The sequence below is a fragment of the Carlito syrichta genome, unplaced genomic scaffold (genome assembly GCF_000164805.1).
Source record: "Carlito syrichta isolate Samal-C Ts95f unplaced genomic scaffold, Tarsius_syrichta-2.0.1 Scaffold314080, whole genome shotgun sequence".
Classification (NCBI taxonomy): domain Eukaryota; kingdom Metazoa; phylum Chordata; class Mammalia; order Primates; family Tarsiidae; genus Carlito; species Carlito syrichta.
In genome coordinates, this window is record NW_007258176.1 from 164,176 (window position 1) to 178,660 (window position 14,485).

The window sequence follows — 14,485 nt, forward strand, 5'->3', positions numbered from 1 at the left end:
AAAATTTGTCCACATAATTGTGTTGCCCAAGTCCAGTAGTGTTTCTGTTTTCTTTTTTTTTTGTATGAGTGGTTTATTTCAGGGACATTTTTCTAAGTGTCGGGATTCTTTCCTCTACTCAATCTAGTCTGTTGTTGAAGCTCTAGATTGCATTTTTTAAAATTCATTGATAAGCCAGGCTTGGTGGCTCAGCCTGTAATCCCGCGCCTTTGGGAGGCTGAGGTGAGTGGATTGCCTGAGCCCGTGGGTTCGTGACCCGCCTGGGCAGTGAGACCTCATCTCTACAATAAATCAAAAAATCAGCTGGGTGTGGTAGCACGCACCTGTAATTCCGGCTACTTGGAAGGCTGAGGCGGAAGGATCGCCGGAGCCCAGCAGGTCGAGGCTGCGGTGGCAGGGAGCGGCCACTGCACTCCAGCCTGGGCGACAGAGTGAGACTCCAACTCAAAAAAAAAAAAAAATTCATTGACCTCTTCAGCTTCAGGATTTCTGCTTGTCCCTTTAGTGGTGTTTATCTCTAAACACCTACCCACCCATGAGGGTCTGTATGAGGTGCCCCCTTACACCTGGGACATCCAGTCCCGCATGCGGGGTGGGGGATGTTGGGATCTGTGTCCAGGGTCTGACGTCACTCATCAATGTGACCCTGGTGTTGTGCCCTCCCAGGAACCTCAGGTCCCTTAGTGAGGCATTCCCTGGGTCTTAGTGAACTTTCCAAAAGCGTCCACAGTCCTGTCCCAGCTTCTCACTCAGAAGCTTCTGGTTCTGATCCTGTCATTGCTACGGGAGTGCAAGAACCGTGTGTCACCCACGAAGGCAACACAGATGAATGAGGGCACCTGTCATGGAGGTGGAGCCAGCGATAGTCTCCAAGTTTCCAGGGAGTGGAGACATGAGGGGCCACTCCGGGGACCAGTCACACTGGGGATGGGGACAGAGAAAGGAAGCCTGTGACCTGCTCTGTCCTTCGGGTCTCCCCATCCACCACTGGTGTTCGTGGATGCACTCACTCTTGACTCCTTGTGGGGACCGAGCCTCCCAGGCTCCCTCCCATGCCACCCACTCCCACCCTCACAGCGACTCCGGAGCCTCTCGTCTTGGCAGCTTCTTACCATGTGATGGTGACTGGGGTGAAGGACAGAGGGAAGGACACCAGGAGAAGGTGGAGGCTGTGGGAGGTGGTGGTGGGACACATGAACTGAGGAGTCTAGAGACCCCAGCAAGTTCTGAGACGCAGCCTACTGAGCACCCTCCAGGCTGGCCTTTTTCCTCCTGCCTCCAGCTCAGTTTATCCCGACTCTCTACTCACCAGCCCAGATGTTCCCCAAGGTCAGGGCCCAAAAGAGGAGCAGGAGGAAGAGCTGGGACAGGTGATTCAGTTTATCTGGGTATCTTGGAGGACCCTGTGGAATCCCACTTGTATGAAACCATCCTCCACTATCACTGACTGGCTTCTCTATAGCCTGGAAACCCAAAGGAAACCAGGCGGGAGGCGCCATCATCAGTCCTGGGGAGAAAAACAAGATAGAAGATGAGAAGGGGCCGTGAGGTCAGGGGAAGTCCTACAGAATTCTCAGGGAAGGGGAATCTTCAGAACTGGTCCCTTAGCTTAGCTCATTTTCCCAGCCCCGCCATCTGTCTCAGAGCTGGAGACGCTCAGGTTTAAGTGGAGACTTTGGATATCTTCCTTGACAGGTACAGATTCCTGTCCCCTTCTCCCCTGGAAACAGGGCCCCAGACCATCTGAGTAATCCAATCTGTTCACTCTTCTTCCTCTCATATTTCCACAATCTCTCCCTGAACTGGACTCTTCACTTGCCCTCACACTGTGGAACAGGGCGGTGGTGTGAGCATGGCCTGGGACAGGAGTGTCTGGGCAAAACCCAGCTCCATTACTATGTGTTGTGAGACCTTCATTCTTATGGCACCATCTGAAATAGGAAGAATAACATTCACACCCAATAGACGTGTTGTAAGTGTTACAAGAATTAGTGTTTTAATGTATTAAGGACGCTGATTAACACATAGCACAAAAAGTATAAGATATTATAGCTATCATTATTTTTCAGTCCTTTTTCTCTGAGCCTTTCCTTTTCTCTGTGGGTTACCAAGGAAATTTATCCTGTTGGATGCTGATGTCAGCAAGAGACCTCCAACTGGGAACCGCTGGTTCATGGCAGGTCTTCCATTTAGTAAAGGGCACAACTGTTCGTGAATCAATAACTAGTGAGTCACTTAGAGTCCAGTTCATTTAAAAAAGATTACCTACCTAGCATTTACTCCATCTTAATAACAGTGTACATCCCACACTTCATAAGTCCAATGCCATTTGTGAGGAGATCGCTTTGATTTGTTCATGTAGAATGTTACCTACTCTACTGCCTTTCAGAGAGTCTCACAACACATTTCAAGTCTCTGGTTCTCATTTAATACAATCTGGCTCCTGGAGTGAAGGTGACGAGAAGTATCTTCATACTATTCTCCCATCTCTGTATATCAGAGTCATATATATTATATATGTAGATATTTTCTTAGAAGTTATCATTTATTGATATACATATAATATATATTTAACTGTGACATAGGTAGGTATTACTCAACATTTCCTTTTAGTATCTCTAAGTGACACTGCTTATGTAACCAGTACAGGTACCTATGTGTTTTCTCTCTTGGTATGTGATATTGACATCTAAAGATACACTGTACTTTGGTTTCTACAATTAATGATTCGGTAACTTGAACCATTTCTCCCATTAAGTACAACTAGAAAAGCAGGAACATAATGCATATTTGAAAAATCTGGTAGAAGATTTGGATGGGCTAACAAGGCAGTGGAGATTTGCCAGGCCAGGACCCAGGAGCAGACAGAAACCCAGGAGATCAAGTGGAGCACATGGGCTGCTTTAGTCCTGGGTGATAGTTGCTGGTCTGGGCAGTGGCTGAGCCTCACGGGGCTAGAGGTGGGAGCTAAAGGCTGCAGATGCATATGTGGCACCAGTAAACTCTCGTGTGGGGGATGGGCCCCAAAGGCTGCCCCTTAAGGATGAGTCAGCTTTTGCTTGGGTGGTTCAGAAAATCCAAATACGGAAATTTGTATTAATGAATTTTTACTACTCTTATGAAATTGTAATCGAAAACCTCCCAATGCAGTAAAGACAAATAATAAACAGGCATAGAAGGGCTTGAAAAAAGGCCTTACTATAGTTTGCAAATTACTGACTCTGGATTGGGCGTTTCTCAGCTGGAGGTAGATGTTGTTGAACTGAACTAGGGTTGACTCACCTGGCTCTGAGAGCTAAACACCCACATTGAGGTTTTGTAGCAGGAGAAAGGAGGCCATTTATTTGTAGGAAGTCAAACAAGAAGAATCAGGCAACTAATGGTTTAGACCTGACCTCCTCAGTGAATTAAAAGCAAGGGTTTTAAAGGCAGGGGTAAATTTCAGGAAAGCAGAAGTTACAGGAAAACCACAATCCAGTACATAGAGGTTATACATTGGTTTGGCCTAAAAAGGCAGGATATCTTGAAGAGGGGACTTACAGGCCGTGGGTGGACTTAAAAATTCTCTGACTTGTGACTGGTCAAGGAAGCAAAGATTTGTCTAAAAACTTGAGGTCAGTAGAAAGAAACATTAAGGTCTGGCCTGTGGGCTTAACTTCCTCCAGATCCCTAAGAAAAAAATTTAGAACAAAGAATGGCAGTCATAATTCAGTCCTCAGTTATCCTTATCTGAGGTTTACATGTTAGCTGGGGATCTAGAAAAACAGTTCGGGGGCATGTATTAAGATGCTATCATTTGATTCTATAGAGAACCAAACATCTTGTGACTCTTAACTTCCTTGTATATAGTTTTAAGCTATTATTACCTTTTACTTATCATGTTGCTCATTTACTTTTTTAGAATTAGCTAGGTGCCTGAAATTTCCCTTGAAGAAACTCAAGATTTTCCTTTATTTTCAGGTATTGGGAGGCCCTAGAGACTTCCAGGAGGGGTCCATGCTCCATCTCAGATACAAATGCTTAGAATGCTATAAAAGAACCAGACGGCATGGCAATAATTTGGACTGCCAAGTCACATTTCTTCATACCAGAGAATACAATTTACAGCCGTAAATGTCCAACAGCAGTCAGAGAGATATCCTTTCCTGTAGTTGGATATAGAATTAAAATTAAAAACCGAAATACTGGTTGCCTAAAACAGGGATGGGGGAACATAAGCATGAAGGGTGGACTTAACACACACCTTCATGAGTGTGCTCACACTCGACATGAGTGGGGCTATAGGAGTCTCCCCAGTAGAGAGGGTCCTGTCTTTTCCTGTTGGATATGAGGAAAAGGGGTGGAGAAGAGCATTGGTATGACTCTACAAACAATTCTTCCTAAGTGGGGAAGATATTGGAATGATGACTAACTTTACCTCAACTTTCTTTTCTCCTACCTGATGAACTAAGTGGTCCCAGGACTAGAGATGTAACAAAAAGTGTCAGAAACAGGATGGATTCCTGCACAAGTATCTGAATATATACTTTTAAATCATTGTGAAATAATTCCTAAAGGCCTGAAGGAGTTGGTTATGTTTTCACTTCATCTGGCAAAATCAGGGTTAACAGTAAGTGCAGCTATATACCTGGCGGTCAGATAGCCCACTTGATCTGTACCTTCATAACGCTGCCTTCTATGATCAGGAGTGGACTGAAGGCAGATACTTGCTAGAGTAGTATTGCTGCCTGTGGTCTAGGCCAGTAGAGCAGCCAAACCTACCGTCTCTTCCAAACTGGAAATGTTCTTTATAGAAGGAGAAAAGGAGGAAGGGTAGATGAGGGTACATGAAGGAATAAGTGGGTTATGTAATGAGGAATAGCTAATATTACACGAACTCCTCAAAAGAGGTGTAAGTGATGATATTGTCTCTTAGCTCAATTACACCAGATAACTAAAAGGGTAAAGATATATGTCGCTGAGACCATTCCTATTGTTGAACTGGACAGATTATTAAGCTAAATAGGACTCTTGTAATATATCAGTATATTTTCACTGTTATAATTATTTTGCTATAAGACTTCTGTGGACATCCAGGTAAGGTGGCTCATGCCTAAAATCTAGTGCTTTGGGAGGCCAAAGCAGAAGGATCACTTAAGGCCAGGAATTCAAGGCCAGGAATTCACTAGGTAATATAGTGAGACCTCATCTTTAAAAAATGTTTAAAAATTAGTCAGACATAGTGGTGGAAGGCTGAAGCAGGAGGATTCCTTGAGTCCAGGAGTTTGAAGGTGTAGTGAGCTATGATCCTGTCACTGCATTGCAGCCTGGAGAACAGAGCAAGACCCTGTCTCTAAAAATATAAATAGGTAAATAAATAAAATTTTAAAAGAGATATGTGATCAAAGACCAGGGGGTGATCTGTGGTACAGTAAAAATACGTGTTCTCCTTCCCTGTTTCCTAACAGGCAGATCCTAAAACCCTTGCAAGTTTGTCAATGACAAACACATCTTTAGCAGGCTAATAGTATGACTCTTGGCTGAGGGGCTCCTAGATAACTTCAGGATAGGGGCTGGCTGCCAGAAACACCAAGCTATATCTAGGGTGTTGGAATTTTCAGCTTCAACCTTAGCTTTTTGGAAGAAAAGTAAAGCTGAAGGTTGATTTCAACCACTAATGGCAAAGGGGTTAAGCAATCATGCCTACACAATAAAACAGCCATAAAATTCTCTAGACAATGGGGAAAGCTTCCCAAATAGTGAACATATCTCCATGCTAGGAGAACGGTGTACCCCAGCTCCATGGGACAGAGGCTTCTGTGCTCAGGATCCTCCTGGATCTCACCCAGTGTACGTCTTCATCTGGCTGTTCATTTTTGGTGTTTTTTTGTTTTGTTTTGTTTTGTTTTTTTTGGAGTCTCACTCTGTCGCCCAGACTGGAGTGCAGTGGCCGCTCCCGGCCACCGCAGCCTCGACCTGCTGGGCTCCGGCGATCCTTCCGCCTGAGCTTTCCAAGTAGCCAGAATTACAGGCATGTGTGACTACGCCCGGCTGATTTTTTGATTTATTGTAGAGATGAGGTCTCGCTGCCCAGGCGGGTCTCGAACCCGCGGGCTCAGGCAATCCACTCACCTCAGCCTCCCAAAGGCGCGGGATTACAGGATGAGCCACCGAGCCCGGCTTGGCTGCTCATTTTTATACTTTATGATTTATAAGGCTTAAATGTCACCCTGAAAAGAGCATCTGTTGGAAACTAAATCCACAAGGCAACAGTGCTAAGAGGTGAGGCCTCTGAGAGATGACTGGGTCATCCAGGCTCTGCCCTCATAAATGCCAATCACAAAAAGGCCTGAGGTTGCGAGTTCAACCTCTTGCTCTCTCGCGCTCTTGCCTTCTGTTGTCCTTCTGCCTTCTGTCGTGGATGATGCAGCAAGAAAGTCCTTGCCAGATGTGGTTCCTTGATCTTGGTCTTCCAGCCTGGACAACAACAAAGCAAGTGACTTTCTGTTTATTATAACTTACCCAGCCTCAGATATTCTCTTCTGTCATAGAAGCACTAAATGGACTAAAATAATTTTATAATAAACTGCAATAGTGAGTTCAGCACTTTGCTGAGTTCTATGAATTGGTTTAACAAATTATCAGGTCTGGGGAGGTCAGGAACCGCTGACTTTGCAGCCAAGTGAGACAGAAGTGTGCAAAACCTAGGAACCTGGCACTTGTGACTTGCATCAGAAGTGAGGACAGCCTTGTGGGACTGAGACCTTAGTTCTGCAGAGTCTGAGGCTAACTCCAGGTAGTTTGTGCCAGAATTGAATTGAATTGTAGGATTTCTAATTGCTGTCAGAGATTTAGAAAATTATTTTGGTGAAGGGAAAAACCTTCTACCATCTGTGATGTGGTCTTCCATAAAATCCTAAGAGGACTGGGCTTGGAGAACTTCTGGATAGGTGAACATGGGGAGGTTCTGGGAGGGTGGCACCCAGGGAGAGCATAAAAGCTCCATGCCCCTTCCACTATACCTTGCCTTAAGCATCTCTTCAGTTGTGTCCTTTGCTATACATTTTATAATAAAATGGTAGATGTGTTTTCCTGAGATCTGTACGCCACCCCATCAAGTTCACCTAATTAAAAGAGAGGGATGTGGGAGTCCCAACTTGAACCTAGTTTGTCAGAATTCTGGAGACCTGGACTTGTGACTGGTGCCTGGGCAGAGGAATATTCCTGTTGGACTGAGCCCTGAACCTGTGGGACTGAGCCCTGGAATACTCCCGTGGGACTGAGGAGCCCTGGAATACTCCCATCGGACTGAGGAGCCCTGGAATACTCCCGTGGGACTGAGGAGCCCTGGAATACTCCCGTGGGACTGAGGAGCCCTGGAATACTCCCGTGGGACTGAGGAGCTCTGGACTACTCCTTTTGGACTGAGAAGTATTCCTGACAGAGGAATACTCCTGTGGGACTGAGTCCTGAACCTGTGGGACCGAGCCCCAGGAATACTCCTGTGGGACTGAGCCTGAACCTGTGGGAGCTGACACTATCTCCAGGTAGATAGTGTCAGAATTGAATTGAAAGCTGGTATCTGCTGCTTATGTTGGGGAACTTACACATTTGGTCACAGAAGTCTTCTTCTGTGTTAATTATTATTGTGGTGGTGTGAGAACAGAGGAAAAATGCAGTTTGAGAGAGTTTTCCCAAAACACTATTCCACAAAGGTGGAATGATCAGGTGACTAATAAATGACATCTTTCTACCCATTCCTTTGAGAGTGTGTTATTAAGTCCAGATTTTGTCTCTACCTGTTAATCATTGAAGTGGCGTTTTGGCATTGTGAAATGACTACTCAAAACATCTTGTCCTTGACTTTCATCTAGAATTAATGCCCAGGTTTACGAGACCCCAGAGGATCTGTGTGGGTACTGATGTTTTGTATTAGCGTTTGTATTTCCTTATGCATGGAAATAATTCTGGGGTGAAAAATCTCTAAAATTTATCCCTGTTTATATGACCTCCTCAAAAAGCTAAAGAAAAAATCTAGTTTCTAGTCTGTATGTAATGCCAGTCAAAGCATAGTTCATGAACAGCTGTTAGCAAACTTTTTTTTTAAATGTAGGGACATGATTAAAATGCTTATATTTTGTCTATCTTTTGCTTTGGGACAGGCAAATGTAGAAGCTTACATACTTTTCTCTGATTTCTCTACAGGAACAGAATACACAGTTCACTCTAGGCCAAGTATGGATTTGTGGTCTTCCTCACAATAAAATTAGCACTCAGTACCATATACACTATTTTATGTGTAAGTTAGAAAGTCTGGCTTCCACAGTTTGCTTCAATAAATGAATAAGAAATAAGTCTGAGGAATAGTTTTGGGTAGCAGCATTCAAAACATTATTTGTGCAGAACTGAGAGCCACTTCCTGAATCTTCCACCTGGCTCTATCTTACGGCAGAATGGTGTGGATTCTTAACATCACATCATAATTGAGATATGCCCTCTCTATTTTTCTAAGAAAAAAAACTCTTTTAAATAGACACTCTTTTAACACCGACCTCAGTGGTTCCCAATCAAGCTAAGCACTAGGATTGCTGAGGCTGAGAAGATACCCAGGCTTCTCCCAAGAACCCTTGTCTAAGCTTATAATACACAAGACCAAGGAATGTTTATTTAACAAGCCCTGTAGGTAAGGCTGATGCACAGACATGTGGGATCCTGGCCTGTATTCTTGCTACTTGAAGTATGATTTAGAGACCAGCAGCGTGAGCTTCAATCTGGTCATAAATACAGAACCTCATGCTCCACGTCAGACTTACTATATCTCAGCACCAAGTACAGGTGATTCCTGCACACAGGAAAGTCTGGTCCATGTGCCTTCTACATGTGGTGTCAGAAGTACGTACTCTGCTTTGGGTATGTGGCCTGATTAGATCCCTTAGCACTGGAGGTCCAGGGTTCTGTCCTTGTTCCCATTCTCTTTTGTAGCCAATCCTCCCTTAGAGCCCTCATCCACACTGGAGGCTTTAAGTATCATTTAGATGGTCCTAGTTATTTCTCCCAGACTCCAGACTTGTCTACCTGCCACCCCAGCTCCCTCTTCTGTATTTATTTATTTTTTCTAAACATTTCTCTTCTTTTAAATAATTTTTAAAATTTCCTCTCCTGTATTTCTAGTAAGACAACTCCTCACTGAGTGCCTGTGGTGTCCCCTCTACAAGTATCTCCCACATGATCTCTCTGTCTCCACTGACAGCAGCTCCGCACTTTTATTCACAGTCCAGAACTGTGGGTATCCTTGACTCCTCACACCACATACACAGTACATCAGGAAATGCTGTGACCTCCACCTTCAGTGTACCCAGAATCCCATCACCTCCCACAATTTCCATTGCTTGCACTCCATCAAGGTAACCAACACCTCCAGACTTGAACACTGCACTTGTTTATTATTGTTCTCTCTCTTGCCTCGCTCGTCCCTTACCTCTCGATTCTGTTCTCAGCAAAGCAGACAGAGAAATTCTTTAAAAAGAGAAGTCATGCCACGTCCTTCTACTCAAAACTGTTCCCTAACTCCCCATCTCACTCAGAGCTAAGGTCAGCATCCTCCCCCACACCCTTCAGGCCTACTTGCCCTGGTCACACCTCTGAGCACACCTCTGCTACTTTCTGTTCAGCCCTCCTGGTCTCCTCACTGTCCCCAGAACACAGACACCTTTCTGCCCAGGTGTATTTGCACTGGAGGGCCCCCCTGTCTGAAAAAAGCATCTCCAGACATACTCATGGGTAATTCCTCATGTCCTACAAATCATTCCTCAAATATCTTCTCTGCCACAAGGCCCATGCTGACCACTAGGAACAACAGCATCTTCCATGTCCCCTCATACTGACACTCTGGGTTGCCAGCCCACAGAACTTACCACCTTCCAACACAATCACTTTCCTTATTTAATCTGCTTAGAGTATATCTATCATCTGTCTCTTCCCTCTAGACCATATGCTCAAGACCAACAATTTTTCTGTTGTTACTTTAATGATGTTTCTCAGATTCAAAAATAGTATGTCATATATCCGGCAACAACAAACATCTGTTGGAAGAACGATCATGTAAACACACTATCTTTATTAATGTAGCCTTAGTCCAAGGGCTGTTTTGTGGAACCTACAGCACAATGTCCTCTTACACAGACATCAGTGTCACCTGTGCTTTTTCACCAGTGCTGTTGTGTGTCCCTTCACTCCATGCATTCTGTCACACCAGCCCTACTCACATGGTAACTCACAATTTCTTTCTCAGGAAAGAACAATCCTTGACTAAGCGTCCAATGTTCCAAACAAATATAAATCTAAATGAGACTTTGCTTTATAAATCCAAGTGTTTGGAATGGAGTCAGCATGGGGCTTACTAAAACTAAGGGTATGGTGAGGGGCTAGGAGGGCAGGGACGAAGAGGAATTCCAACAGAGATTAACCTAAGATGATAACCATGGGATCCCATCTCTGTGCTAATTCCAGAATTTGGTTTCCCTAAAAAGGTTGGACACAACAACATGGATGGAACTGGAGACATTATGTTAAGTAAAATCATCCAGGCACAGAAAGACAAATATTGCATATTTCCTCTCAAATGTGGGAATTAAAAAATTGATCTTACAAATGTAGTGAATACCAAAGGCTGGGAAGTAAATCAGGAGGAGGAGGAAGGGGAGAAAAGAGAGGTCAGTTAATGGGTACAAAAACACAGTTAGATAGAAGAATAAGACCTAGTATAATAGTATGCACAATAGGATGACTATAGTTAACAATAATGTGTTATATATTTCAAAATAACCACAAGAGAAGATTTATAATGTTCCCAACAAAGCAAAATGATACATTTCTGAGGTAATGGATATCCTAATTACCCAGATTTGATCATTATACATCATAGGCTTGTATCAAATATCACATGTACCCCATAAATAGGTACAACTATTATGTATCCATAAAAATTAAAAAGAAATACAAAATAAAAGGTTGAAGAAAAGATGAGAAAGATAGAAAGCAAGCAAGAGCCCTAGAAAGATGGCAAGAGGTGGATGAGTTTGAAAATTCATCTCTTGATATCACAGAGATGCATTTGTACAGGAGCTACCCTAGGTGATGTCTGAGTCTCTGTGGGCACAAGTCCTGCTGCAACAAGGTTCTACCGAAGGGACAAGGACAGTGGGGCAGTGAAGATGACCCAGCTCAGGAGTGATCACATCAAAAAGCATAATAAACTAAGCACCAACTGGACACAGTCCCCGTCCACACTTGGCTCCTCAGAGTCTTCCCCTTCCCCACCTGCAATAGACTCAGTTCTGCAAACATGTGGATTCTGGAGGGTTCTCGGGTCTTCCATTTATTTCCTGTATCCAATTTTAGAAATCTCATTCTTTAATTAGTTCCTCAACCTCTCATGGCAAGAATTTGAAATACAAATTTATATTCAGATTCCCATTTTCATTAGGGAAGCAAGAAATTAGAGCTCAGCACACCATGAAATAGAAACAGGGATGGAGACATCCCCACCCAGCCTCTCTGAAATAGGAAAGATGATCAGGGAAGGCAACAGGTCAGGGCGGTGAAGGGAGTCAGTGTGGACACAGGGGTGGGCTGGTCTTCTCCCCACATCCTCACATTGTCCTAACAGGAACACAGACCCATTCAAATGTCCTTTGCAGAAAGAGAAGTCAGAGGTTCTTGAAGTCACAAAGGGGAGGCGTGAACACATCTTCTATCACTCAGTCCCACAAAAGGCAGCTGGGTCACGCTATAGAAGAAAATAGGCATGAACAAATTCAGATCAGCCATGGTAAGTGGTGACCTTCTGAACAGCCCACCACACACTCAAATCGTTCCCCAAATCTCTACAACCCAGTTGTGTCCCTGCTTCCCCACTCCCTCCTCCACATTAGGCCCCCCAGGGTCACACCTTTAGAAGCCATGAGAGACACATCAGAGCCCTGGTCACTGTCACCACCTGGGGTGGAACAAAACAGGATCTGGTCAGGTCCACAGGAGATGTGGTATAGGAGAAAGTAAGGCATGGCTGAGCTCCCCCATGGGCTCCTATCTACACTTCTCCAAGAACCTGAGGGACCCTGGCCACCATACTTACTTCCAGCCTGAGAGTAGCTCCCGCCCTTTCCACCTGTGGGAAGAAAATGTCCAATGAGAGGCCAGGGAGGAGGCAGGCCCATGAGAAAGCCCTAGCCTTGGACCCCAGGGAAGTTTCCCAAACTTTGATTATAGACCTAGGGCAGCATCAGGAAACAAGAGGAAAGGAAATATGTAAGAACTGGACCAACTTCCCCTTTGAGGTGTGGCCTCAGCAGGGACATTCCCTGCGACGCATGACTATTGGGAATCAGGTCCCCAACATCACAATCTTCAAGGTGAAAAATCTGTCCTTTAATTCCACATGTGCTTTGCATAAGAGTAGGTAAGTGTTGGCACACAGGGCCCCAGGGTGAATAAGCACCTATGTGTGGATGGTACTTCTCAGTTATGAGGCCGGACACACATCTACCAAAAACTTGAAATGCCCAGTGGGACCAGAAAACCCAGATCCCACCCCTCACCCCTTCCCTACCTGAGCTCCTCTTCCTCCACATCACAGCTCCAGTGACCACAGCTCCAAGGAGAACCAGAAGCAGGCCAGCAATGATTGCCACAATGAGGATGGTGGTCTGGGAAGAGGGTTCTGGGGAAGGAAGGGAGGGTAAGGGGCCCTGATCCCAGGCGTCAGCCCTGACCCTGCTGAGGGTCTCCAGAAAGGCTCCTGCTTTCACTGAGAAGAGACTCGACCCCACCCCCCTCCTTACCCCATCTCAGGGTGCGGGGCTCTGGCAGCCCCTCGTGCTGCACATGGCACGTGTATCTCTGCTCCTCTCCAGAAGGCACCACCACAGCTGCCCACTTCTGGAAGGTTCCGTCCCCTGAAGGCCTGGTCTCCACAAGCTCCATGTCCTGAGTTTGGTCCTCCCCATCCCGCTGCCAGGTCAATGAGATCTCCGCAGGGTAGAAGCCCAGGGCCCAGCAACGCAGGGTGACGTCCCCATCAGGGTGGGGGTGGTGGGTCACATGCATCTTTGGGGGATCTGAATAAGAGTCAGAAAATTCAGGCACTTTGCATCCCTCCTGGGACCCTCCAGTAGCACCCATGTGACCATCCTGAGAATGGACAGGTCAACTAGAGTGGGGGAAGAAGCACAAAGCTCACACCAGCCTGACACTGGCAACGGGGATAATCCAGTTCTTGGAAAATTCTAGACTCTGAGGGGAGAACAGGGACTTCTGGTCCTGACCTGAGTCAAGGCGGAGTGACTCTGGAGATGTAGAGTCAGACCTCCAAACACCCTGAGTGTGAGGTAGAGAACAAGGCCTGAGAGTAAAAGTAATGGTGCTCAAGGCTGCTGCAGGGGTCAAAGGGAACCCCTGATCCCTGTTTCAGGGATTGTCTTCCCCTCCCTTCCCTCAGAGACTCCATTCATCCCTTATTGTCCCAGAGAGAAGGGCGGGCCTCACAGTCACTCTCTGGAACAGGATCTGGAAACCCAGGAGGATTCTTCCCGCTCTGGACCCGAGGAGGGCGATACTCTAGCGTTGACCCCATTTTCCTCCCCTCCCTGTGGGGGTCAGCCCGGGAGATCTGCAGGAGGTCGGGGAGGCGCCCCGCAGCCCCTCTTACCAGAGCGCTGCAGCGTCTCCTTCCCTTTCTCCAGGTATCTGCAGAGAGACTCCACACATACGCCCTTCATGTAGTTCTTCCATCTCTCAGCCTCGCCGTCCTCCTCCCACTTGCGCTTCGAGAACTGAGCCGCGGTGTCCGCTGCGGTCCAGGAGCGCAGGTCCTCGTTCAGGGAGAGGTAATCGGCGCCGTCGTAGGCGAACTGTGTGTACCCGCGGAGCAGGCGCCCGTCCGGGCCCACGTCGCAGCCATACATCACCTGGAGGGTGTGAGACCCTGGCCCCGGCACTGCGGTCAGCCCCACTGGGCCCCGCCCCCGTCCTGACCCACCCAGGAGGATTTTCGCTGAAAACGAAACTGAAAACAGGTAAAAACTGCAGGAGGGTTTTTCCGGGTAGAGGGTCTCGCGGGTCCTGCAACCTCGAGATGAATCTCGGACCCGGAGACTCGGATGACCCGGGCCGTCCGTGGGGAAACCGAGGGGTCGTGACCTCTGACCCGGCCCGGGGTCACTCACCGGCCTCGCTCTGGTTGTAGTAGCGGCGCAGGGAGCGCAGGCTCCCTCGGAAAGTCTGTGTGTCCTCCATGCTGACCCGTGTCTCCCGGTCCCAATACTCCGGCCCCTCCTGCTCCACCCACGGCGCCCGCGGCTCCAGCCTCGGACTCGCTGCGTCGCTGTCGAACCGCACGAACTGCGTGTCGTCCACGTAGCCGACGGCGAAGAAGCGGGGCTCCCCGCGGCCGGGCAGGGACACGCCGGTGTAGAAATACCTCAGGGAGTGGGAGCCTGGGGGCGGG

At 46.8% G+C, this 14,485-nt stretch overlaps 1 protein-coding gene across 1 annotated transcript; it reads right to left on the reverse strand.

The window, feature by feature from the left end:
- Positions 1 to 11,326: 11,326 nt before the first annotated feature.
- Positions 11,327 to 14,479, reverse strand: LOC103273534 (HLA class I histocompatibility antigen, B-15 alpha chain-like). The gene is made up of 7 exons (XM_008070972.2): positions 14,205 to 14,479; positions 13,688 to 13,963; positions 12,822 to 13,097; positions 12,590 to 12,700; positions 12,116 to 12,148; positions 11,930 to 11,977; positions 11,327 to 11,767 (listed from the first exon to the last, which is right to left on the reverse strand). The coding sequence occupies exons 1-7, from the start codon at positions 14,272 to 14,274 to the stop codon at positions 11,763 to 11,765; spliced, it is 819 nt and encodes a 272-aa protein (XP_008069163.2). The 5' UTR covers positions 14,275 to 14,479; the 3' UTR covers positions 11,327 to 11,762.
- Between the last annotated feature and the right edge of the window lie 6 nt (positions 14,480 to 14,485).

What these genes read in the sequence shown, in the direction of transcription:
- LOC103273534 (XM_008070972.2), bottom strand. Translation starts at nt 14,274, where the DNA reads ATGGAGGACACACAGACTTTCCGAGGGAGCCTGCGCTCCCTGCGCCGC. An exon ending in CTACAACCAGAGCGAGGCCG is followed by an intron (nt 13,964 to 14,204) that starts GTGAGTGACCCC and finishes TGCCGGGGCCAG; the next exon opens with GGTCTCACACCCTCCAGGTG. An exon ending in GTGGAGGAAGAGGAGCTCAG is followed by an intron (nt 12,149 to 12,589) that starts GTAGGGAAGGGG and finishes TTCTTCCCACAG; the next exon opens with GTGGAAAGGGCGGGAGCTAC.